Source organism: Lepisma saccharinum, chromosome 1, assembly GCF_977018435.1.
Source record: "Lepisma saccharinum chromosome 1, izLepSacc3.1, whole genome shotgun sequence".
In the NCBI taxonomy this organism is placed as follows: domain Eukaryota; kingdom Metazoa; phylum Arthropoda; class Insecta; order Zygentoma; family Lepismatidae; genus Lepisma; species Lepisma saccharinum.
In genome coordinates this window covers 98,198,378-98,223,993 of record NC_139229.1, presented here as the reverse complement: position 1 = coordinate 98,223,993, position 25,616 = coordinate 98,198,378, and the positions used below count along the sequence as shown (strand labels likewise).

Here is a 25,616-nt window from a genome sequence, read left to right as displayed (position 1 = left end):
TTATTCTAGTCCTATCTGACTCTCGCCTCGGTCTTGCTGGCCTCCCCGATGTCGTACTAATAACTCTGTCTCCTTGTAATCAAGGGTCTTAGGTTCGATCCCTGGTGGCGGCACATTTTACGGTGTTTCGTGTCTCACTTTAAACTGTAGACCCAATATTTCGATTAACATATTTGAGCATAAGTGGACCTTCTTTTCTCTTGCAGCAACCTCCATTTGTGTACGTAGTAAAGGAAGGGGACAAGAAACCAGAGTACAAAGGGTACTGCATTGATCTGTTGGATGACATAAAGGAACTCTTGGGCTTCGACTATGAACTCGATCATGTCGACCATTTTGGCAATATGGATGAGAATGGAAACTGGAATGGCATGATTGAAAAGCTTGTCAAGAAGGTAAGAATATGTCTTCTTCTTGTTAATAATAATAATAATATCATCTCAACGAACTCGCTATCGAAGGTTCTGGGTTGGCTGCGGATATGTGGGAGTGTCTTCAATTTCGTCTAATCATTATTCGTTCTCATCGTAGCAATTTGTATAGAGAGGCAAGAAGCAAAATAATGAAATAACCGTTTAACTGCATTTACGATTACTTTCTTGTTAACGCATCAATTTATATGTAAATATTCATTACATAAAATCACAAAAATCATACATACGCAGTGTCCATAATAAGTTTTGCAAAGAAAAACTAAACTCTCGCATAAAAACTAGGTAATTCTATTACAATGGCTTATTAGTAGGGAACGGATTTTAAGGTGCAAAATTATGATCGGGAAAGGGATAAATCCGTTCTGAAAATGTGTTGAAAAAGGTGCAAAAAAAAAAGTGCTGATAAAATGTCTAATCAGGAATCAGGTCTAAACCAGTTACAATAACATTCTTTATTCAACACTGTAGCACATAACATGATTAGTTACATAAAAGTCACACAAGTAGTGTTGCCCACGAGACGAGACGAGACTTTGGTCTGTCTCGTCTCGTAGAAATGCTGTCTCGTCTCGAAAATATTCGTATTGTCCCGTCCCGTCCCGTCTCGTGTCTTGTCTCGAAGGGTTCTGTCTCGTCCCGTCTCGTTTTGTCTCGTCCCGTCTCGTTTTGTCTCGTCTCGTCTCGTAAAAGTAATGCAGGATTTTATGCCAACAAAAGTTATAACTGGGAGACATCACAAAATATTATTCTCGAAAATGGGTTAAACCTGTAATCACTTTGCTCACTGTAGTTATAGTGAGAATAAATATGATTCCTTAATCATAAGAACATGTGTATTTCAAATAAAGTTTGTTGATTATCAATAGCTAGATAGTGTATAGAATCCGCCTTGGTTTTCTGACTCCCATCCACTCTTTATCCATCGTACACGTAAGGAGCTTTCAGACAGAAGGAACACGCGACAGGCGACAAGTTACACGGGGGTTTACACAGAAGTGACAAGCGACAGGGTCCCCTTCCGTTCCGTCTATGATAAAAGTATTCACCGCACGGGCAGTATCAACAGATCGAGGCGATTCTACGCTCGATATTAAGAAAACGACCCAATTTGAGCGACACGCAAGCGACAAGAGACACGTGGTACTTCGGTTCAGAAGGTTACGTTTACTGAGGGTTCGTATCCAAGCGAAACATGTTGCTTGTCGCTTCTCTCCTGTGGCTTATTCAATGTGACAAGCGACACAGAAGTATCAGAATGAAGCAACGAACGACAGGGACACTTCAGTTTATAAGCAAGTATGCATTGCGCATGCGCGGATAACAATCCTCGCGACTATACACGGTATCCAGAAAACGGCCTTAGCAGAACAACAAGCAAGCGACAAGAGAGACGTGCAGCTTCGGTTCGAAGAGTTTCCTGTGAGGAAGATTTCTTCTCACCAAAGTTACAGGCGACAAAGCAACACGTGCCGCTTGCCGGTCTAGTCGCTTCCGTTCGGAAGGTTGCATTTATTACTATGGGTTCATTTCGAAGCGATACTTGTTGCTGTCGCATGTCGCTTATTACTCCTATGACTTCAGGCAATTTTATGTTCGTTACGTCAAAGCAGAGTATCTAATTGCATTAGCTTTTACTAGGTTTTTAGAGCTGCGGTGGTGTAGTCGTTAGGGCGTCTTGACTGCCAGGCGGGAGACCCGGGTTCGATTCCCGGAGTGGGTGAATAAAGGTCGGAATTATTCCGCATTGTCCCCGCATAAAGCAGCTCCGGGGATCAACAGCCTCATATCAGTGGGTGCATGGGGGCAATCCTGGAGGGCAAAAGAAGCCGGAGTGTGATGCTGATCACTTCGCTTCCAAAATGACCTTTCCCCCGCATCCCTTAAATGTGCCTTCATGGCACTGTGGTGTGTTATATGCACTTGGAACTTTACCTTTACCTAGGTTTTTTGTACGAAATCTTTGGAGTTTGCAACCAGCACTCGAGGCTGCTGTGGATTTTGAGAAGACGCCTTTGCAAAATGAAAGAAGGGTCTGTTTGGGCGAGAAATTTTATGACGATTGTCGCCAGTATAGCTGGAACAGGGCCGTAGTAAACAATGGCAGTGACTACCTACGGATCGTTTTGCGCAAGGATGAATGGAAGAGAGCTCTTGGGGTAGCAGATAGTTGCCAGATTTAAGGTATTCTGAGGAAATGTCAATAGAAAGATACAGGGATTTTGCAAGTTAAGATAGCTGGGACACGAGGCTAAAGTCTCGGCAAATTCGTTGCGGACAACGTGTGACGAATTAGGATTTTTTGAGGAGGAATCTTACAGATCTTTATTCATGTAATATAAGCTGTTTTGGGTTTCCAAAGAAAATGCTTTATTCCGATAAATAAATATTTGCTATTGATTAGTTATTTTGTTCATATTTTTTCGAGACTTCGAGACGAGACGAGACTTTTAAGGAGCCGTCTCGTCTCGTCCCGTCTCATGTCTCGCCTCGAAAACGAGACGAGACAGGTGGTCAGTCTCGTCCCGTCTCGAATTTTAAAAAGCATGTCCCGTCTCGTGTCTCTTCTCGTTTTCGAGACAAGACACGAGACGAGACGGGACATGTCTCGTCTCGTGGGCAACACTACACACAAGTAACCAGTATTTACTGGTATTTGCTATATTTTTCTGCACCTTTCGTATACAATATGCATGGACTACATAGAGAACTGAGGTTCTGCCGAATAGGTTTTGTTGAAGTTTGTTTTCCTCGCGGGTTTTGCTACATTATCTTGGGAAGTATTGGGACTGCAATGATTGTATTTGCAATTTTATAGCTCTCGTTCTGCTCTGCAAAATGAACTATTGGATTTTATGTAGCTGCTCAAGAAGAGTGAAAATAGTTTATTTCTCTGTCCAATTTTTTAACAAAACATGAAAGAAAAGGAAGGGAAAAGGTGCTCAAGCATCATAGAAGGAGTAAAAAGGGAATAAATGTGCTAATCTCACGAAAAGGTGCTAAAAGATGCAACAAAGTGTGTTCATTTCACTTGATTTCATGTCCTAAAATACATATCTCAAGCGATCGATATGAAAACAGCTATATTTTTAAAAAGATGCTGCTCCTTAAAATCCGTTCCCTACTTATTAGATAAAGTGTTATGGATATACAGTGTGTTCCGCGGTGAATATGTAAGTTTTTGTTTAGTTTTTGCTTTTTATTATTACGAGGTATAAATCGTTTAAAGTAAATAGATTTCATACTTATGTTTATCTTGCATTATTTTTTTATCTGTATATATTAATATTGGTGTAGATCTGTTAACGGTCTCTTGAAAGAAAGAAAGATAAATAGAGATGAAGCGGGGGAGAAAGCAAGCAACACTCACACGCACAGAAAGATACATTACCTATTGGAACACCTATTATCCTTAGTAAAGTCAAAACCAATTGCTTATCTATGATGTTGTAACGAAACCTATCCCCCCGGAAATTTGTACTGGGAGAAATTTTAAGACAAGATTGTTGGTGGTGGAAACCTCCCCTCTCGCCCCAGGATTTTGCACCCTGCTGGGTATTTTCAATATTTATTTTATCTATGTTTTACGGCTGAGCCACTTTATAAAGTAAAAGTATTGATAAATGCATGAAGCAAATGTGTTTGTTGAGGCACAAGACGAGCTACACTGCGTTGACTGCGACCAACGACTTAGAATACATGTATAGAGAGGCGAAAGATCTTCCGACTGATCGTCCGCCATGATATGAGCACACGAAACAACCAAGTCCCATGAGAACCCATGTTGGTGGGGATATTCGGAAAGGAGGAAATGAAATAATGTTGAGACGAAGAACAGATGGCCATGCATGCATTTCATGCCCCTCGTGTTCCATTGCGATAATAATGAACTCCCACAAATAAATATTATATTGCTAATTGCATTTTGTTTTACATTCAGGATGCAGATATAGCTTTGGGCTCACTCTCTGTAATGGCGGAGCGTGAGAACGTGGTGGACTTCACTGTGCCTTACTATGATTTGGTGGGAATCACAATCATGATGAAGAAACCCAAAGCTCAGACATCTCTGTTCAAGTTCCTCACAGTGTTGGAGACAAACGTGTGGCTGTGTATCTTGGCTGCCTACTTCTTCACTAGGTAAGTAGGCCTCCCCGATGGCGCAGTGGTAGCGTCGTCGCCTTGTAATCAAGGGGTCCCAGGTTCGATACCCGGTGGAGGCACAAGTGGTTCGGATCCCACTTTAAACTGTAGGTCCAGTCCCGATTAGCCTTACTGTGCATAAAGTGGACTTAAAACACCAACTCAACTCAACTAGGTAAGTAATTTTAATTTTAACACACAGATTATTTTTGTAATTTGTTGAAGCATGCAAGCAACTTGCTAGTATTTGATTTTTGTTGTATATTTTAAATGAAGGGCACGTCGCAAAGGAAGGTGTGACCTACACCCATCTACGCTACAGTGAAGGTCACATGCTAGCAGAGAGAGGAGAGAAGAGTGCAATGGATTTGAGTGCTGATTCGGGGCTAGCTCCGTTGCGTCGCGTTCGATCTCGCGTGTTGATCTGTAGTGTTTTGGTGGCTTTCATTCGCTATGTTTGAGTGAGTTGGGCAGGGTTGATGTTCGAAATAAATTGATGAAGGACATAGGCTGTCAATTACAAGACACAATGAATTTGTTCGGAAAAATAGGCATATATTAAATAGAATTATCGATTGCTTAAAATTCTGTGGTCGACATGAACTTGCTCTACGAGGACAAAATGAAAGAGAACAATCTTTAAACAGAGGCATCTTCCCACATGTATTATCCCTTCATAGAAGAGGGAAAACTAAAGAGGGAACTTCGTGTTCTTTATTGTAGTGAAGAGTTGAACAACATAAACTCTATCAGTAGATTGCATTCATTTTTTATTTAAAATTATTTAGAGGGTACCTTTTCAGAAACAGTAAAAGTGACAAACATAGTTTTAATAACTCCAGTGGCAACAGCTGAATCTGAACGATGTTTCAGCACATTGAAGCGTATTAAAACCTGCTTAAGAAATGCAATGGGACAAGACAGACCAAATGCCTTGGCACTTGCTTACAATAGAGATAGAATACATTTCAAACATAGAGGGCTTCAACGAAAAAGTAATAACAAAATTTGCTGAGCAGAAGAACAGGAGTCAACGTTCGTAGAAATGTAGGTTTCTTTTGTAATCATGTGAATTGTCATTATATTTTAAATTCTGTAAAAAAAATAAGTCCAGTTTTGTAGTTTAGAAGAAGATACAAGTAAATACTCGTTTTTTTGTAATTCATGTAATTTGTCATTACATTTTATATTCTTTCAAAAAAGTAAGTCCAGTTTTGTAGTCTAGAATAAAAAAATACCTTTTTTTGTAATTCATGTGAATTGTCATTATATTTTAAATTCTTTAAAAAATAAGCCCCGGCCAAATTTGAGGCCACGAGACGCCACTGCCAGGTTTTGTAATTAAATATAATTAACATCGCACCAGAGTCATATCGGAAATGAAAAGAAAAACTAATGTAGAAACTTTTATTAGCCTCCGATAATTCTGTTTTAACCTTCAACATATTCTACGTATTGCTCTTAGATAATAATACGAAATATGTAATTAAAATGTAATAATGATTATATTTGAATATAATAAAAATCATGCGATTTATTATTATTATTATTAAAGAGCAGCCGTGGTATAGTCAGTAGGGCGTCTGACTGCCACGCTGGAGACCCGGGCTCGATTCCCAGTGTGGGTGATGTAAGGTCGGAATTTTTCCGGCCTTGTCCCCGCATAAAGCGTCTCTGGGGCTCACCCCGTTTCAAATCAATGAGTACTTGGGTGGAACGATGGGGAGTAAAGGCGGCCGGAGCGTGGTGCTGATCACATCATCTCCAAAATGGCCGATATCGAGAATGTGTGTGTGGTCCTACATCCACATCCCCTAAATGTGCCTTCATTGCACGGTGCTATATGCACGGGGAACTTTACCTCTATTATCAATATAACATACCTAGATTAGGGTTTATCGAAAAAAACTATTTTTCGAAATGTTAAGGTGGCTAGTGCGGAAAAGTGGCCATTTATGACCAAAAACACGTCTGATTTTTTTCAGATTTTTTGGAGGTCGTTTAGGTGGCGCGCATCGACCTTGAAGTTTTGATAGTGATTTGGTTATGAAACACGCACAACAATTTCACAAAAATGTCATTATTTGGCTATTTCATGTGCTTTTTCTGCATTATGGTCGTTTATTGTTTTGTTTATGGCAAATATGTTACATTCGTGCCTTAGGGGTGGTTTCCTATGCTGTTTACGTATGCTTTTGGTCAAAAATTGTCAATTTGAGGCTAAAAACTCCATATTTTTCTATTGATGGTTTCCAATTGGTTTCGCATACTGTGTTTTATTCGAAGGTTTTCCGATATAAAAGACTAAATAAAATATTTTGGCTTTCTAATTGCTAACAGTTCCTCAATTACTGTCCAGCGCTTCGCTTATTTTCATAGCTTATTATGCTTTGAAAATAACCCAGAGCTCACCTCGAGGAGGTGGCTGGACTGCGAGCTCCACCCACCTTAATGATGTTGGCAGACATAATTTTACTAAGGGGCAGGCCAAGATTTTCTTCTAGTTTTCTCCTTGAACTTTATAGTCATTTTTTGTTCGAAATGTCGGCATATGTTCTCTAGATTCCAATTTCGCTTTGATGTAGCCATCACGTGCGCTGGCGCCGAAAACGGAAGAAGCAGCCTCTGTGATAATTTTCACAAGTCGCTCCACTTCTTGTGTGTGGAAGGGGGAAGTCTTGAATTTCCGCTATATTTTTGTTTTTATTGTAGTCATCTACTTCTTCATTTGTAATATTTTTGGCCAACGTAGGCTCGTGGAGGGAGCATGCAGCCCAATCAACCATGTCATAGTATTGGTCTGCATTAAAACTGATAGTTGGTAAAACAAAAGTGCGAATTCTTTTGCCTTTTTTTTCAATCCTCTTGCTTTCTTAATTCTTTGCCAACCAAAACTTCTTATTTCTGGGATTTTGTCGGTTATTAAAGCCAGCAGGAGATTTTCAGGATGGGCCAGGAATGCGTTTTGTTGAATGACCCTATTAATCAGATCTCTCAAGTGGTGTGGGAGAAATCGGGACAAGTAGATCAAATTCCACATACTACATAATGAAGGTGTACGCACCGGTGTGGTTTGGGATCAAGAAGGAACCATCGATAACTGACGGAGCCCGACACCTCTGGAATTTGATCCACTTGTCCCGATTTCTCCCACACCACTTGAGAGATCTGATTAATAGGGTCTCAACAAAACGCATTCTTGGCCCATCCTGAAAATCTCCTGCTGGCTTTAATAACCGACAAAATCCCAGAAATAAGAAGTTTTGGTTGGCAAAGAATTAAGAAAGCAAGATGCACGTGATGGCTACATCAAAGCGAAATTGGAATCTAGAGAACATATGCCGACATTTCGAACAAAAAATGACTATAAAGTTCAAGGAGAAAACTAGAAGAAAATCTTGGCCTGCCCCTTAGTAAAATTATGTCTGCCAACATCATTAAGGTGGGTGGAGCTCGCAGTCCAGCCACCTCCTCGAGGTGAGCTCTGGGTTATTTTCAAAGCATAATAAGCTATGAAAATAAGCGAAGCGCTGGACAGTAATTGAGGAACTGTTAGCAATTAGAAAGCCAAAATATTTTATTTAGTCTTTTATATCGGAAAACCTTCGAATAAAACACAGTATGCGAAACCAATTGGAAACCATCAATAGAAAAATATGGAGTTTTTAGCCTCAAATTGACAATTTTTGACCAAAAGCATACGTAAACAGCATAGGAAACCACCCCTAAGGCACGAATGTAACATATTTGCCATAAACAAAACAATAAACGACCATAATGCAGAAAGAGCACATGAAATAGCCAAATAATGACATTTTTGTGAAATTGTTGTGCGTGTTTCATAACCAAATCACTATCAAAACTTCAAGGTCGATGCGCGCCACCTAAACGAACTCCAAAAAATCTGAAAAAAATCAGACGTGTTTTTGGTCATAAATGGCCACTTTTCCGCACTAGCCACCTTAACATTTCGAAAAAAAGTTTCTTTCGATACACCCTAACCTAGATATAATATTCTGGAACTTATTACATATTATTATTGTTGTGTGTAAGACAAGCCTTAAGCCTTATAAAAATAAGAGCTACATAAATAAATATAGGACACCTTTACTTCAGACTAAGGAACAAAAATATGATTTCTTAACACTCCTGAAAAATATATTTCTGAAAAATTTCTGTCATAGACTCCGCGAATACTGTCTGCCCCAGGCCCAAAATCCACAAGGATTGACAAGGGTCTTCTGGACAATCGGTCCTCGTGACCGAAACATATTCGCTCTAATGAAAGCGATTTATTATTATTATTATTATTTTCAGCATCTTGATGTGGGTGTTCGACCGGTGGAGTCCTTACAGTTACCAGAACAACAGGGAGAAGTACAAGGACGATGAGGAGAAGAGAGAGTTCAACCTGAAGGAATGCCTCTGGTTCTGCATGACGTCGCTTACTCCTCAGGTACGTAGAAGGGCCTGCCAGTATCTACTTATAACAAGGCTAGTGCATACTATCTTTATATACATGCTACGTCATGGATAATAGGTGGGTTGGTTATTGATTCCAACACGATATCTGCAACATAGTCGTAAACGTGTGTTGTATTCGTGTAAATTGGCATCGTACTGTTCCTAGTGTGTGTGTGTGTGGATAAAGTGTATTAATTGCAATGTCCTGATATTAGCCCCGCCTAGATCGCTGCACTTTTTGACACTCAGTGTAGTGCAGGTTTATTCCAGTGTCAGGGTGGTGCAAGGAATGACGTTCTACCAAGTAGACGGAAAGCTGTGTTCAAGTTCAGAAGATTCAACAAATGCCTGTCTGTTGCCTTAAACGGTCATTTGATTAGTTAGCACTCACCACGTGATCATACACCACACATACACCGACCCAGAACGTAGTGCAAACGGTGCAGACACCAAATACACTACTTGACTCCAAATCAACGAACTAAACGAGTCGGTGTTGAACCGTGTAACCAACTAGACGCTTCGGTGCAAAGAGAGTCAAAAAGTGCAGAGAACTAGATTGGGCATTTTAGTGGGTCACAATGCACGGGGAACGTTCCGTGCCATTCCGGACGGCTTACTACAGTTGCTGTCTTTCTCTTCCAAACTTCAGATATATTTTTTTAAATGTTATTCTTAAGCAGTAAGGGAGATTTCAGACCGAAGCAGCACGCGACAAATGCCGCTTGTGAAGGAGCCAACCAGCAGCAACGTTTCACACAAGCCTCCGTTCGATTGGTGAAATCCTTAAGTGACACGTGTGGCCTGTTCCTGCTTCGGTGGGATTTCTCCCTAAGACTTTTCGAAAACCAGTCCTTCGTATCTTCCATTACAATGCTGTCGAATCCCGGCCTGCGCATGGGTATTTTTTTTTTCCTCTTCATCAATTTCACAGCATCATTAACTCATCCTCGCGATTAGCCAAAATCGGAGGAAAAGTAACACTAAATAAGAAAAAATCATATTAAAATCAAATCATTACTGGGGCATTCCAGCGTAACGTGCGTGACATTTCGCACACAAAATTTAAGGTTCTATATAGATATGATTAAAATATTCATAATGAACTGATTCATAATTACAAAGTACTTCGTGGTGTCTGCTAACAAATAAAAAAAACTTGAGTATGATGGCATAGGCTGAATGCAAGAAAAGATTAACAAGAGTGAGTTACTTGTGTCACGCTTTAATGATGTATCAAATTTTGACTTCATTTGTCTGTGAAGCAAGCAAGCTGCAAATGTTGGTAACTTTTATTGGAGAGATGAGCAAATTATACGCATTCACAAACATCTAAACCATAATGCAATTAAAAATAATAATAATTTCCATATTAACGCATTTTGTTATTCACATGTAATAGGACCACTTTTCGTGGAATGCCCCTATTGAGATGATTTTGATGTGTCTGGAAGCTTGAGAGGGTTTGTGTGATTTGTGCGTGTGTGTGTGGTGGTGGGGGGGGGTGCGTGTGTGTGGGGGGGGGTGTACTGCCATTTGTCAGGCCTTGAGCTACCGGTGACACGTGCTGCCTTGGTACCATTTAAAGGAGAATTAGCATTCGTCTTCATTGCTATTCCGAAGCCTCCTGCAGGATATTTGTCTTTCACTTAATGAAGAAACTCTGGGTGGAAAGTAATTTCCGGGTTGTTGCTCTGTTCTCGATGACCTTACGCTTCTACAACATCTATGAGCTGCTCGGAAACCTCTTTCGCTCTCCACAAAGAACATATTACAGAAAGTTCCAAAGTATGCAACAGCAGCAGTGTTACCAACCGTATATGAATTTCTGAAATGATGTAAAATAAAACTTTACGAGTACCTCTTTACATTGATATAACTTTTTGTATCTGAGTTTCATTGAACGTGAATTACATGTGTCTGAAATAGGGAAGATTGTTTGTAATAACCCTGTATATGTATATAACTTAAATTAAAAGAGAACTACAATTTATTACATTAAATGAATTCTATTAAACTAAATTATAGTTAGAAACAATATCACGAAAATTTCCACCTCAACCACTAAAGCATCTGTATCTTTATTTCCCACCAAATAGGGAGGTGGTGAGGCACCTAAGAACTTGTCAGGACGTCTGGTGGCTGCCACCTGGTGGCTGTTCGGCTTCATCATCATCGCCTCCTACACCGCCAACTTGGCTGCCTTCCTCACGGTGTCCAGGCTGGACACGCCCATCGAGTCGCTGGATGACCTGGCCAAGCAGTACAAGATCCAGTACGCGCCGATCAACGGGAGCTCTGCCGCAACCTACTTCCAGAGGATGTCGGACATCGAACACAGGTTCTACGAGTAAGTATCTCCTTCTCAGCCAAACAACGTTTTTTGTCCTTGAATATAATTTCATTCGGCAAGAATTTACAATACCGGACCCTTCTGTAATTTCTATGCCACTGCTTATACTCACGAAATAATTAGTCGCGATTATTTATCTGAGGTTAACATGTTGGGGCTGAGTAGAAATTGTTCATTAACGTGTAGAAGTTGTAAAATACGCTTTTCTATTCTCGCAATGTTTCTCCGTATACAAGTATGGAAACCATATTTGTTGATATGAACAATTGACGTTTGAAATTAGTTAAGCTGTCTACAGCGTTGCCACACTGTTGATTTCATACTTGGAGAGCATGGATCGTGTAAGAATGGCGGAAGAGAACAGTAAAAAAGTAGTTAATGTTGTACAGATTGTTAGGTGGAGTGTGCAGGAGGATTGCCGTGAGCTAATAAACAAACTTATGGATTTTGGTATTTTGCCAAGACGACGACAGTGACAATCACGATGTAGAAGAGCATGTGGAAAGTAAACTGATTTGATTACAGGTAAGTTTGGAAACAATGCAACGATCGTAAAATTGCAGGATACGAAAATGGCGTCTTCGATGAAGAACGTTTGCCGTTAATGTGCTACGAAAATAAGATTTTTTATCTGTTCGTTATCACAATTAGCGCGCAAAACCATTCACGGATAGCCCCACTGACCATTCTCGGTAAGGTTAGGTTAGGCAAGCATAGTTAAAATTTGGGGTCGTAGTAATGTCAGGAATATATATTTGGTTCCTTAAGTATTCGAAACGCAAAATCTTGCGATAAATAGTGTGCAATTGTGCATTGTCGGTTGCGATCACGGACCCCCTTATTTTGCAATTTCTACGCGTGGCCCCCAAATTTTAACTTCAAATTCGTGATTAGGAGGCCTCAATTAGCGAGTATGCGAAATATTAAAAAAATCGGAGAGGGGTCCGGTATTGTAAATTTGATCCATTTCATTCTTACTACATACATGTGTGTCGCAAGAAATTTTTCTAGTTATAAATGCCCTTTTATTATTATTATTTAGACCGAGGGAAGTCGGGTCTCTTTTTCAAAACAATGGTTTATCTTGGTGGAAAATTATATTTCCTTGTACAAATATAAAGTCAATACAAGAAGCAGACTTTCAAGCATCCAAACAACATGTAACACACAAATTTAAATATGTTTTAGCCCATTATAGCACATGTTGAAGAAAGGCTGTTATGAAGTGATATGGGGTAAATCGGATCAGTACTTGGGTAAATCGAGTCTCACAGATACTTTATTCTTTACACATACATACTCAGCATACAAACTGTTTACGTCCAAATACATTAACACAATATTCGTATTACCACAACCTACAATCCTTACATTAAAATCCAGTCACCTCCCTTGTGGCCCCTTTTATCATTGTGTGACATTTTGCAGAAGTTTCAAAGTGATTATTTTTCTTTCCCTCTTTTCGGACTTTTCTTGTTCTGCTTGACTGGAATCTAATCTAGTTCTCTGTTTGTTCGGGAATGAAAGTATTCTGCTGCGGCCTCTGCGGCGCATGCGCGCGAGCGAATAGACTGACTTGCTCATGTGAGCTCGGCCATGCAACATACTACGCGCGCGTTCCCTACTATCTACGATGTATTAGACAGTTGTAATTACGGTTCTACATAATATTTTGTATTATATTTAGTATCACAAATACTCTAAATCGATGTACCATGTTATTCATCTAGTAGAACTACGCCTAAGGTAAAACAGTTCTCTTAAATTACCAGAGTCTCAACACATCATAAGTCGTTCATTACCGCAACATTTGGTCCTCCGCAAAACCGGATGAGTTACGGTTATCGGTAAACGACGGGACTGGTGAAAGTGCAGTTTAGTGAAGTGTTACAGGACATTGTGAGTACAGTGAAGTTACAGAACAAAGCAGTTTTCCTGCCAATTTAGCCACGTCGCGCGAAGGGAAATTAGAGTGAGTTAGGAGAATCGCCGGGCTTCACGATCCAGTTGCAATCCTGTCGACGCGGGTTTGCCAAGAGCAGAAGAATTGTCGACGGCTGCAGATTCCATGTACGTGAGTAAATCCGTTTATTTTCCTTTTCCATGCTTGTTTGTTCATATTCCTAACCTTGCCTGAGAAAATGCCGGAAGAAAGTGAAATGCTTGAGAAGCTCGTGAGGCAACGCAGTGTAATTCAAGGACAATTAACTCGGCTTCAGAACTACGTGTCCAATTATGACGAGGCAAGTGGTCATGTAAACGTAATCGTAGCTAGGCATAAGCAACTCGGCAGTGTTTGGTCAAAACTAGAGGATGTAATGGACAAGATAGCCGAATTATCAGATGAGCAATCTCACGACGAGAAGAGAGCATCACTTGAGCAAAGTTACTTCACGTTAGAAGCTAAAATGCTTTCAAAAATAGACAAAGACTCGACGAGAAAGAATAACACATGTAAGCCTGAAACTAAATCTCCAATCAAGCTCCCAGATGTAACTTTACCAACGTTTGACGGAAACTACACTCGATTTTCATAGTTTCAAGATGTTTTTGTAGTCCTCATAGAAAAAAAATGAAACCTTGTCAGACATACAAAGATTGCAGTATTTACGGCTTTCGTTAAAGGGTGATGCATTACAAACGATCCAGAATTTGCAACTCACATGTGCTAATGACAAGGTCGCCTGAGATTTAATTCAGCGCAAATACAATAATCCAAAGTTAATAGCCGCTGCTTACGTAAATGACATTTTGAATGTATCTTCAGGCACTGAGGAAAGTGTAACAGAGTTAAGAAAGTTCACGACTACGATTAGAAGTTCTATAGAAGCATTAAGAAACATTCAGGGAGACGCGGACTTAATTGATATTTTTCTTGCTTTTGTGGCAAATAGAGTGGCTCAAATACAGGAAAACACGCAGGTGTGTGATTGGCAGCATGTAAGATCAAAGGATAATCCTGCTGATATGTTATCGAGAGGAGTCGAACCCCTGAAGCTAATGGAAAACTCACTTTGGTTACAAGGACCAGTATTTTTAAGCCAATCAGATAAAAGATCCGAATTTGGCCATCAACGAGATCAGTTTTGGAATGAATCCACCTAAGAAGTACCAGAACGAAGGAAGGTGAAAATAACCTCATTGGTAACTACCCACAAATCAGATCAAATTCTTACGAGATTCTCTAACCTTTTGAGAATGATAAGAGTTATGGCACTTTGTCATATTTTCATTGATAATTGCAAGGGACCCACGAAGAGAAATGTTTGTACTTCGAAACTGAATGCCAAGGATTTGCAACGAGCCACAGATACATGCATTAAAGTAACGCAATCCTTATTCTACGCGCAGGAAATAGAAGACTTGACACACACGAGAGAAGTTTCGCCAAACAGTGGAATAAAATATCTGTATCCATTTCTTGACGCCGATTCCATTATTTGCGTGGGCGGACGTTTACAAAAAAGCGATCTCGCTTTTGAGGCTAAACATCAGATAATCTTGCCTCCTAAAGCGCATCTTACACGGCTGTTAATTTAATACGAACATCACAGTTTACTTCATGCTGGAACACAGTTATTACTTTCTTATATCAGACAAAAATATTGGAACATCCGGGGAAGACAAATAGTTAAGCACACCATACACTATTGTATTAAATGCCATAGACTTAAATCAGAAACTAGTAAACAACTGATGGGATATCTACCGGAACGCCGAACCAGAGCAGCTTATCCATTCATGTACAGTGGCGTATACTACGCGGGACCGATAATGATAAAGACTGGAGCTCCAAGGAGCAAATCGACGAGAAAATGTTTCATTGCACTTTTCGTGTGTTTCTCAACGAAAGCTGTACACGTTGAAATTGTTACAGATTTAACAACCGAAGCATTTTTCGCTGCATTGAAAAGATTTATATCCCGAAGAAGAAAATGCGCAGCCATTTACAGTGACAACGCCTGTACCTTTCGAGGTACACACAGAGAACTTCAGGAACTACACAATATGTTTGAATCTACCCAGTTTCAAGATGTAATTCAAGACTAAGCAGCAAATGAGCACTTTTAATTTAAATTCATACCGAAAAGAGCGCCAAATTTCGGTGGACTCTGGGAAGCGGCGATTAAGTCGCTAAAACATCATCTAAGAAGAGTGAAGGGAAGCACCATACTAACCTACGAAGAGTTAAGTACTTTATTTTGCCAGATTGAAGCAATATATTAAATTCAAGACCACTTCGCGTTTTACCCGACGAATCAGATTACCAGATATTAACTCAAGGGCATTTTCTCATTGGCAGACCCATAACCACCTTCCCAGAACCTGACCCTACCTCATACCCGACAATAGACTCAGCAGATACCAGCTGATACAGAAGATGAGAAGATCCATTTGGAAGCAGTGGAATAAAGAATACCTACATTCTCTTCAACAACGCCAGAAGTGGGCCTCCTCCACCAAGAACTTATCTCCAGGGACAGTTGTACTACTGAAGGAGGACGACGTACCCCCACTACAGTGAAAACTAGCTAAGGTGGAAGCGGTGCATCCTGGGAACGATGGACTAGTGCGTGTAGTGACAGTGAAAACGAAAGACGGAGTTTTTAGAAGAAGTGTTGGTAAAATTGTGCTCCTCCCCATAGGTAAAGACGGAGATTAGTTGAATTATGTTCATTCAACCGGGGGGAGTATGTTCGGGAATGAAAGCATTCTGCTGCGGGCCTCTGCGGCGCATGCGCGCGAGCGAATAGACTGACTTGCTCATGTGAGCTCGGCCATGCAACATACTACGCGCGCGTCTCCTATCTACGATGTATTAGACAGTTGTAATTACGGTTCTACATAACATTATGTATTATATTTAGTATCATAAATATTCTAAATCGATGTACAGTGGTGGAAAAAAGTTCTTCCCCATAAGACTTTAATGGCAGTAAATATTGCCGGAAAGGTAGGCAACACACATTGCACCATTAGGTGATCGGGTGATTCTGTCTGTCTCAAGGAGCAACTCGTCTTTGATGCAATAGCCAACAGACACAGAAAATGTAGGAAAGTCACGTGACTTGTCAGGTGGAATGTTGTTCGTCATAAAATTGCCTTTTCTCAAGCCAGGTCGCAGAACCGACAAGAGTTATAGTCTATGTCCGAAAATGATTCCCCTAAAACCGTTGAACGAAACGCTAAAATAATTCTTGCCTTAATTACAAAGGCTACTATACTATATGTGCCGCGGTAGCTCGGTCGTTAGGGAGTTTGATTACCATGCGAGAGATCTGAGTTCGATCCCCGACTGGGGAGAATTGGAATTTTGTCCACCTGTTCAAGTGGCTCCGGCGCCCACCCAGCGTCGTATAAAGTGGGTACCTGTAGGAAACTTGGGGGGGGGGTAAAGGCGACCAGGGGCGTGGTGCTGATCACATTATCCCCACCTTCGGCCGTAAAAAGAAAGTGTTGGACCCTAACTCCGCACCCCTTACACGCCTTCATGGCTTGGTGCAAAGCACAAGGTAGCACTTTGCTTTTTCATTTACTATACGTCCCGATTTTGTCGGAACAGAACTTTCTAATTTCTACCTGGACTTTCCTCCAAGTTCCGTAGGGATGGGAATAGGCTCCAGTTTTTCTTGACATAATTCATGCATGTTATATATCGTTATAAAAACCACGGCCGATATCCTATGTGTGGGGAGGGGGGGGACTATAATTCAAACATGTGAGGTGATACTTTTCTCACTACTCCATTCTCCGATTCTTCGTATCAGAAATAAATCTTAATTACACACACTGAAAATGTAGCACTTCCTACATCTTAGCATGCAAATATCTAGCAGCAAAGTAATGTGTAGGCACATAGTGGTTCGGATGCCACTTTAAACTGTAGGTGCATTCCCGATTAGTCTTACTATGCATAAAGTGGACTTAAGACACCAAATCAACCAACCAACACAATCCCGTTATTGTCCAGATTACCGAAACCAGAAGCTTCGTCGCGAATAACATAAGCAGGAAGACAATGTGAAATTACCGAACAGAAACTGAACCTATAATCTAGAACGGCTAGATTGGATTAAATCGACGATACAGCACACGTTCTGAAATGAAGAAGAATACAAAAGTTGAAGGACCTCGATACACACACACACACTTTTCCTCCCCTCAATGGTAAGATATCTTTCTTGCAGAGAAGCCTTTAAGTAGGCCTTCAAGGTCACGACGAGAAAGTGTTTTACATGGAATGACGGGACCAAAACACAGGTCTAGTTTGATATGAAAGCTGTGTTCCTCCTTATTTCGTACGTCATTGATAACAGGAACACGGGCCTCGCCTGCTCACCCTAGTTTCGTAGAGCAGACGCCTGTTTGCCACCCTTTGGTTCAGTGACCTTCGCTCGTAGTTAGCAAGAGTGAATGACTCACCAGATACCTGTTGCCTGTGAGCTTATACAAGAATAGATATTTCGTTAACGTCTGTAAGTATTGTTTCATGTGCAGTTATATCAGTTAAAGTTCGAATTGTTTCCTAATGGTTACGTTATTTATAAATTAGTTCTCGTGAGTGAGCTTTCTATCTATTTGCACGAGGGGGGGGGGGTATGCAGCCTACATGTATTATTTTTTCCTGAAACAAGAAGAAATTCCAAGACAAAAAAAGAGTCGTAGAAGAGTAGTTAACAAAAAAGAAAGAAGAAGACGAAAATGTAAATGATTAAATAAATTATTGTATAGATGGAGTGAATAACATTTTCTCACAGGGCCTCCTCGATGGCGTAATGATAACGTCGTCACCTTATAATCAAGGGATCCCGGTATCGATACACGGTGGAGGCACGTAGTGGTTCGTATCCCATTTTAAACTGAAGGTCCAGTCCAGATTGGCTTATCTGTGCAGAAAAACTAAAAAAGAAATTGTCACAGTGTAAGAAAATTTCATGTTCTACCACATACAAAAGGGAATAATTTATTCCATGTTGGAGTTCACATTTATAGCATCTAACGAACACAATTATGGAATGCAACGTATTTTCTCAGATCCATTTTACTTATACGTGTATGATAAAATAACAGAAGTTGAGGAAAGGAAAGCCATGCAAAACACGGATGCCTTCTCCAGAATTTCAAATCTCGTTACGTAAGGTTCTGGGTTGAAGTCCAGGGCAGGCATGTTGTTGTTCTTGCCCTTTTATCTGCTTCATTTAATGATAAATCATCGTTATGGTTTACCTACAGGACAGAGGAAGAATAATGACAATAATTGCCAATACAAAGACAATAACAAACAGAACAACTCAATTAGGGTGATGTCAAGAAAGAAACAAGACTTGACAGTGTCTCCGTCTCTCGGTTTCTAGAATTAAAAATTGCTCTCCCGTTCTCGGTCTCGACTAGTTAAATATAGAAATCGAAAACGTATGTGAATATACATATATTTCATATATCCCGGTTTTGTAGGAGATTTCGTGAGAGATGAAATAAGTACCCTTCGATCATGTTTATTTTTATTAATTTTGTTACGTAACATCACTTTTCTTCCTAGTCGCGGACGTGTGACCATTACATGAAATTAATGACGAAATACTGAAACACCTGTGACAAGGACGATACTCAAACCCGGGAACTTTAGTGACGAGATCGAATGTCGACCACTTACTGAGCTTGCTCACAGAGTCTGCTTAATGTTGCTTGTGTCAGGTAATTCGAAATAACTGTCAAAATCCCACATTCATTATCATGTGTTTCATAATTTATCTTATTGATGTGATTAACCTGAAGTCGAAGAATTAGTTGAAAGGCAATAATGCAAGATTAAATGTCTGTGATGTTACTTCGGGCCGAATAATATGACGTGATATTATGATATGAATATATTAATAATATAATATGCCTAGTCATTCGATTGATTGATCCCAATTGCGCACACAAAATATGGTATAATGTCCACTCCTAACCAACCTCCGTTGCGGAGTGGTTAGCACAGCGCGCTACGACAGCATGGGCCCCTGGTTCAAATCTCGGCTTGACCATGGGTGTTCTTGGTGAGTTTCCGTTAATCAATGTCATCATATCATCACTCATTACTCATCTTCATCGTCGCTATTTGCCAAAAGTGAAAGAATAGCGACACTAAATAACAGAAATCCAATCAAATGGAACATCTTCACCGATTTAATTCTATACCGTACCAAATTCCCAGTTTATTACTGCTTCTTGCTTCATTTTACAGCATCTCAATTGTTTTCCGATTCGAAAAAAATTGGAATGTTGAGCAGTTGAATGTGCATTGTTTCGTTGTTTGGATTGTTTAATTAACGTCGCATTAAATAGTTTTAGACCAATCGTGACAGAGGGAATCGAGAGCACAAAGGAAGGGGAAAAGACAATTTAGAGACCACGACGGCTCTCTTTAAAGGTAGCATTCCGTGAATACGACTGAAGTGACTGCAGAATATTATGGATAAAATTTGTTTCGCTTTTTCCTTTTATTTCTGTTTAAATTATTTTACTTCGCTTATCTTCTACCACTCGTATTAATCGTGTTGCTGAGGAAGAATTATAAACTCGTGAAATAGACAATGAGACAGAAAGTATATATGCCTCTCCCACGGTTCGAAACTGTGACCACAAAACATTGTCTTATTTTTAAAATTTATGCCAAATATGGTTTCACTCGTCTCTTTCTCAAGGCGTTCCATTGCCTCTCCGATGGCATAGTGGTAACGTCTTCGACATGTAATCGAAGGCTTCCGAATTCAATACCAGATAGAGGAACATTTGGTTCGGATCCCACTTTAATCTGTAGGTCCAGTGCATAAAATGGACTTAAACAATTAGCGTGTGGCATGTGGCCTGTGATGAGAACCATCATTTCAGTGAACCTTCTTGACAATGACTAGTATCACTCGAAAAATATTTCCTTACGAGTAGATCTTCTTCAGAAACCAGTTGCTGAAATGTTGTTCTTGAAGCCAGGTAGCACCCAGCTGTTGTTTGTTGTTGCTGGGGTATGAGTCATGTGACTCATGCTATCAATACTCAATCCTTCCCGAGAACTCAGATCCACCAGACAAACTTAAGCGAATAATTTGTTATTTGGGTTGCATAAACAACAGGCTTTAAGACGTTACGAAATTCTAGGTCCCTTTGCCCAGGTAATTCTTTCTCCGACTGTACCATGTTATTCATCTGGTAGAACTACGCCTAAGGTAAAACAGTTCTCTTAAATTACCAGAGTCTCAACGCATCATAAGTCGGTCATTACCGCAACACTGTTTATTATCCTGTTTCCTCCATTTTTTAACGTAGAATAAAATTTGTTGTGAAAGTTACATTTTAACGCATTTTGCACTTCTGGCGACATGCATGCCTGTGTCTCTCTTAGTGTTGCCCACGAGACGAGACTTTGGCCTGTCTCGTCTCGTGGAAATGCTGTGAAATGCTGTCTCGTCTCGAAAATATTCGTTTGTCTCGGGACACATGATCAATCTCGTCTCGTCTCGAATTTTTAAATGTCTGTACGGTCTCGTCCCGTGGGCAACACTAGTCTCTCTGCTCTGTTACAAATATTACTCCTCCATATGTGGGTATTACATATATCCTATGTACTTCCATCTTGTATAGATACGTGGATGAGTCAAATATAAAATGAAATTACACTAACTTTTTATTACAATAAAATATTGCAAAAATACAAATGTATTCACTACAATCAAAGCACTTTTGCCACCTTGTTGGTAACTTTTTAATGCCCTTGCCAATGGTATAGAAAGATATATTTTGGTGTCGAAGCCAATTGCACGAGAAGCGCTCCACCTCATCATCGCTCTCGCAACGTTGACCTCCCAGCGCCTCCTCAAGTGATCCAAACAAATGATATGAGAGATCAGGGCTATAAGGAGGATGTTTCAGCACAGTTACATTTTTTCTCTTGAGTTAAAGCAGTCTGCCGTCAAGCTTGTCTTGCGCCGCCGTGCACGAGTGGTACTCTGTACGTGTTTATCATGTTTTGATTCGAAGAACTTATCATGTATCTTTAGCATTTTTAAATATATTACTATTGTGTGTTACTAACACAATTTGTATAATATTCAATGAAACACTTGGGTTCGAACATTTTTATATTAACTCCATAACACATGTATATAAAATCAACAAGTAACCATAACAACAATATATATATTATTTGAAATTTATGGCTGTTTCAGCCCATGGCTTCATAACTTAACTTCCACTAATATATAACAATATTCCCCTTGGTTGCAAAATGAAACATAATAATAACAACAATCATAACCATTCTAAACTGGTTCATATCTGCAAAGTGGTTTATGTATCCTTCCAGACCTTCCTGGAAATGCTGCAGCTGCAGTGGACTCTTGTTTCGAACATCCTGGCTTCTCCAGGCCCCGCATACCTCCTTGTCTCTGCTGCTCCGTTTCTTCATTGTGAGCCACAGAAGGTAAATCCGTATAGTCCAAGTTAGCAAATTGATGATGCTCACCACCAAACTACTCTGTACATCGTCTCGAGCGTTCACCATTTCCATAACTTCCAATCTAGTTCCTTCTGGAAATCTCTGGCTTCAAAAACTAAAAATGAACATTTCTTGTGGAATTGTCCCTCTTAACTTTGAAAATTGAGTGCGATAATTGTCCTACTATCTCGCCTTTTACATACTGCTTTTTCTCTGGAAAATAATAATATACTCCAGATCCTTCCTTATAATGCTCTGCCTCAATTTCATTTGGTGATTTCCCCATAATCACATTTACTGTATTGTTGTGATAGAACAACATTCTCTTTAAGAATTTATCCACAGAAGCATTGCGTCTGTTGACGTTGCCTTTTGGTATCTCTCCTGTTAAAGTCATGTACCTTTTGATGATTTGTACGTGCCTTTCAACTTCTCCATTTGCACAGGGTCTATACGGTGGAGTGTGAATTAATTTTATTCCATGATTCTTACAAAATCTCCGGAAATCCCTGCTGTTAAATGGTGGGCCACCATCAGAACATATGGTATTTTGTATTCCAAAAATGGAAAAATGATTTGTCAACTTCTCAACAGTTTATTCAGCTGTTAAATGAACAACTTGCCAAACATTTACGTATTTACTAAATGCATCCACTAAAATAAGAAATTTATATCCATGGAAGAAAAAATGATCTATGTGTACTCTGTGAAATGGTTCATCTTCAGGCTTCCATGAACCATACTCTTGTTTATTTGGTGCTCTTGGATGTCTTCTGCACACATCGCACGACAGAACATAATTCTCTATATCCTGGTTTATGCTTGGCCACCAAAAGTACTTTCTTGCAACATGTTTGGACTTCACAACTCCAGAATGAAATTTGTGCAAGTCTTGTAGAACCTTATTTCTCAATAATTTTGGCACTACAATTCGCTCACCATGGCATAACATTCCATTATTGCAATTTATGACATTTTTATTCTGAGAATAAATTTTCAATTCTCCACCAGCTATACATGCTATATTCCTCCAATCCTTCACTGTGTATTCATATGCTAGTATCAATGTTTCATCCTGTTTCATCACTTCAATTACTTCCTCAACTCTTAAAGGATCTTCACTCATCAATGTCTCATTATCCAAAAAATAAATATGTAAATCCTCTTCTTCATTCACTAAACGTGACACAGGTAATCTGGACAAGACATCAGCCATTCCTACATTCTTCGTGTAATGAATGAAATAATCATAATTTGCTAGAAGTAACCTCCATCTTTGCCATCTCATAGATACTGTAGGACAAATTGCTTTGTCCGGATCTAATATCGATTTACCTGTTGAAGAATCTGTTAGAATTTTAAATTTGTTTCCTGCCAAATATATATGAAAATGTTTTATAACTTCTACTACTGCCAAATTTTCCTTGTCAGCTTGAGAGTAACTTTTTTGACTATCTGTTAAAGTACTAGCTGAAAAACATGCAATAAGTTTCTGCACTCCTATTTCATGTGTCAACTGACAACCTATTATATAGCCACTTGCATCCGTGATTAAAACTAATGGCAATCGAGTATTTATTACATTTATATCTACTAAATATATTGTGCTGACCTCCACAGTAATCAAATTTTTTGCCTCCAGTTTTGCTTATCTTATCTTACTCCTCAGAGGTTGAAGAAGAAGATCTTACATTTGATGTAGTCTTATTTGAATATTGCACAGCCGTTGAGGTGTAGTTAGGTTGTCTTTGATGCATGAAATCTACCTTCTTCCCAGGTGATCTCTTATCTACATCCTTTATTTCGTTCTTGTATCTACAAGCATTAAAAGAATGATTTATCTTGCCACAAAATATACAAAATTTCCCCATAGCTGGACAACCTTCAAGTCCGGTTTTTTTTTCGAACCACATCTATAGCAAATCCAGTTAACATTCCTTGGACTGTCCTGTTGCAATTGTCCTTTATAACATTTCTTTACCTCTAATTTGCCCTTGTACATATTTCTTGGAGTGTACGTGTTAACTTTGTGGATGTTTGAGTCTTGCTCAATATGGCTACCAAATCTGTCTAGTACTTCATGATTCCTAATGTAGTCACAAACATCTTTGTACGTCTTTGGAGTCTCAATAATTAACTTCCTTTTTAATGTACCTTCCTCAAGTCCAAAAATGGTTTTCTGCTGTAATTCTTCATCAAAATCTTCTGGCTTAAACCCACATGTTAATGACAACTTTTTAATTCGTGATATGTAATCATGCATTGATTCGCCATGGTCTTTTTTAGCATTTTTAAATTTATATATCTCTAGCAACTTTTTTGTTTTAGGTTCGTAAATATCAACGAGTTCCGTCAGCAAAACCTCGACAGGAAAACTACTAGGATCATTAGGAGCTAATTTAATATACAATGCCTCATACGCATTATTTCCAATCACTGATAACACTAAATGAACCTTTTTATCTTCTTTAACTTCTTGTGCTTTTAGAAATGAATCAAATCTTCGTACATAAGCTTTAATATTACTTCCTACCTCATAGGACTCGAAGAATGACAATGTATTCATTTTCGAACTTCTAAGATTTCAATCTTCTATGCAACTCCAAAAATGTTATTAATTGTTAAACTTACAAATGTATCCAATCCATCGTCGCCACTTATCATGTTTTGATTCGAATAACTTATCATGTATCTTTAACATTTTTAAATATATTACTATTGTGTGTTACTAACACAATTTGTATAATATTGAACACTTGGGTTCGAAAATTTTTATAACTCCATAACACATGTATATAAAATCAACAAGTAACCATAACAACAATATATATATTATTTGAAATTTATGACTGTTTCAGTGTGGTTTCAGCCCTTAGCTTCATAACTTAACTTCCACTAATATATAACAGTGCTCACGGCCCTTAACAAACGTTTTATACGACGCAAACACTTGGGCTTTCGATTTTTTTTCACTACCGAACTGTTGGTTTAATCTTCGAGAAATTTAACAATAATACAATTGTGCAATTGAGACTGGCATTGCTTGTTCACTTCACTCATCCTGATAACTGCGAGGTATAGATCCAGTCTCATACACGCCCCTTCGACATCCGATTGATCCTTAGTGGATAAGTTTGCTTGTGTAGCTGTACGGAACAAACTTAGGTTTACATTTTACTGACCACGTATATTCTATACTCTGTCCCTGAAAAATCTGGAGCAAGTGAACGAAAACAAGAAACAAGTCTCTACACGCAAGTAGTGATTCGAGAGGGCTCGACGGCTTTTGAAATTGCACAGTAAGTGTCAAAAATATCATTATCATTAAATTCCAATGAATTTGAATTATGTTTTGCTTGTTGATGGATATATGAATATGACTCTTGGAATTGTTCATAGGAAATTCTTGAGTCAAGGAGTAAATACCTCAGTTTCTTGACATCTTCAAAAAAACGAAGTGACCATGTTTCTAAGTATTTTACCACTTCACAATAAAACCTATTTCAAACAGAGAAAGCATGTTCCTCCTTCATACTCCCTTCTTTTACAAGTTTCATAAGTAAACATTTTGCTGAGAATGGGAAAAAGTTCTGTTCTATTCTCTAGTAGTTGAAAATATTGAACAGAAACTTCAATTACAGTTATATCGCCCCTTTCAATTTTCAAAATAGTATCATTAAACAGGAGTAGCTGTGCATGCAGAAAATATAGCCATAGTTCACTTGTATCATCTTGAAAAAAATTGACTATA

General features: G+C 39.2%; 1 protein-coding gene across 1 annotated transcript in view; it reads left to right on the top strand.

Moving 5' to 3' along the window:
- LOC145984499 (ionotropic receptor 25a-like) overlaps positions 1-25,616 on the top strand; it is a 148,762-nt gene that overhangs the window by 79,789 nt on the left and 43,357 nt on the right. Inside the window, exons 9-12 of the mRNA XM_083118157.1 lie at positions 207-395; positions 4,372-4,571; positions 8,892-9,030; positions 11,138-11,388. Coding sequence (XP_082974283.1) covers positions 207-395; positions 4,372-4,571; positions 8,892-9,030; positions 11,138-11,388 — 779 coding nt within the window. The remainder of the gene's footprint in view (positions 1-206; positions 396-4,371; positions 4,572-8,891; positions 9,031-11,137; positions 11,389-25,616) is intronic.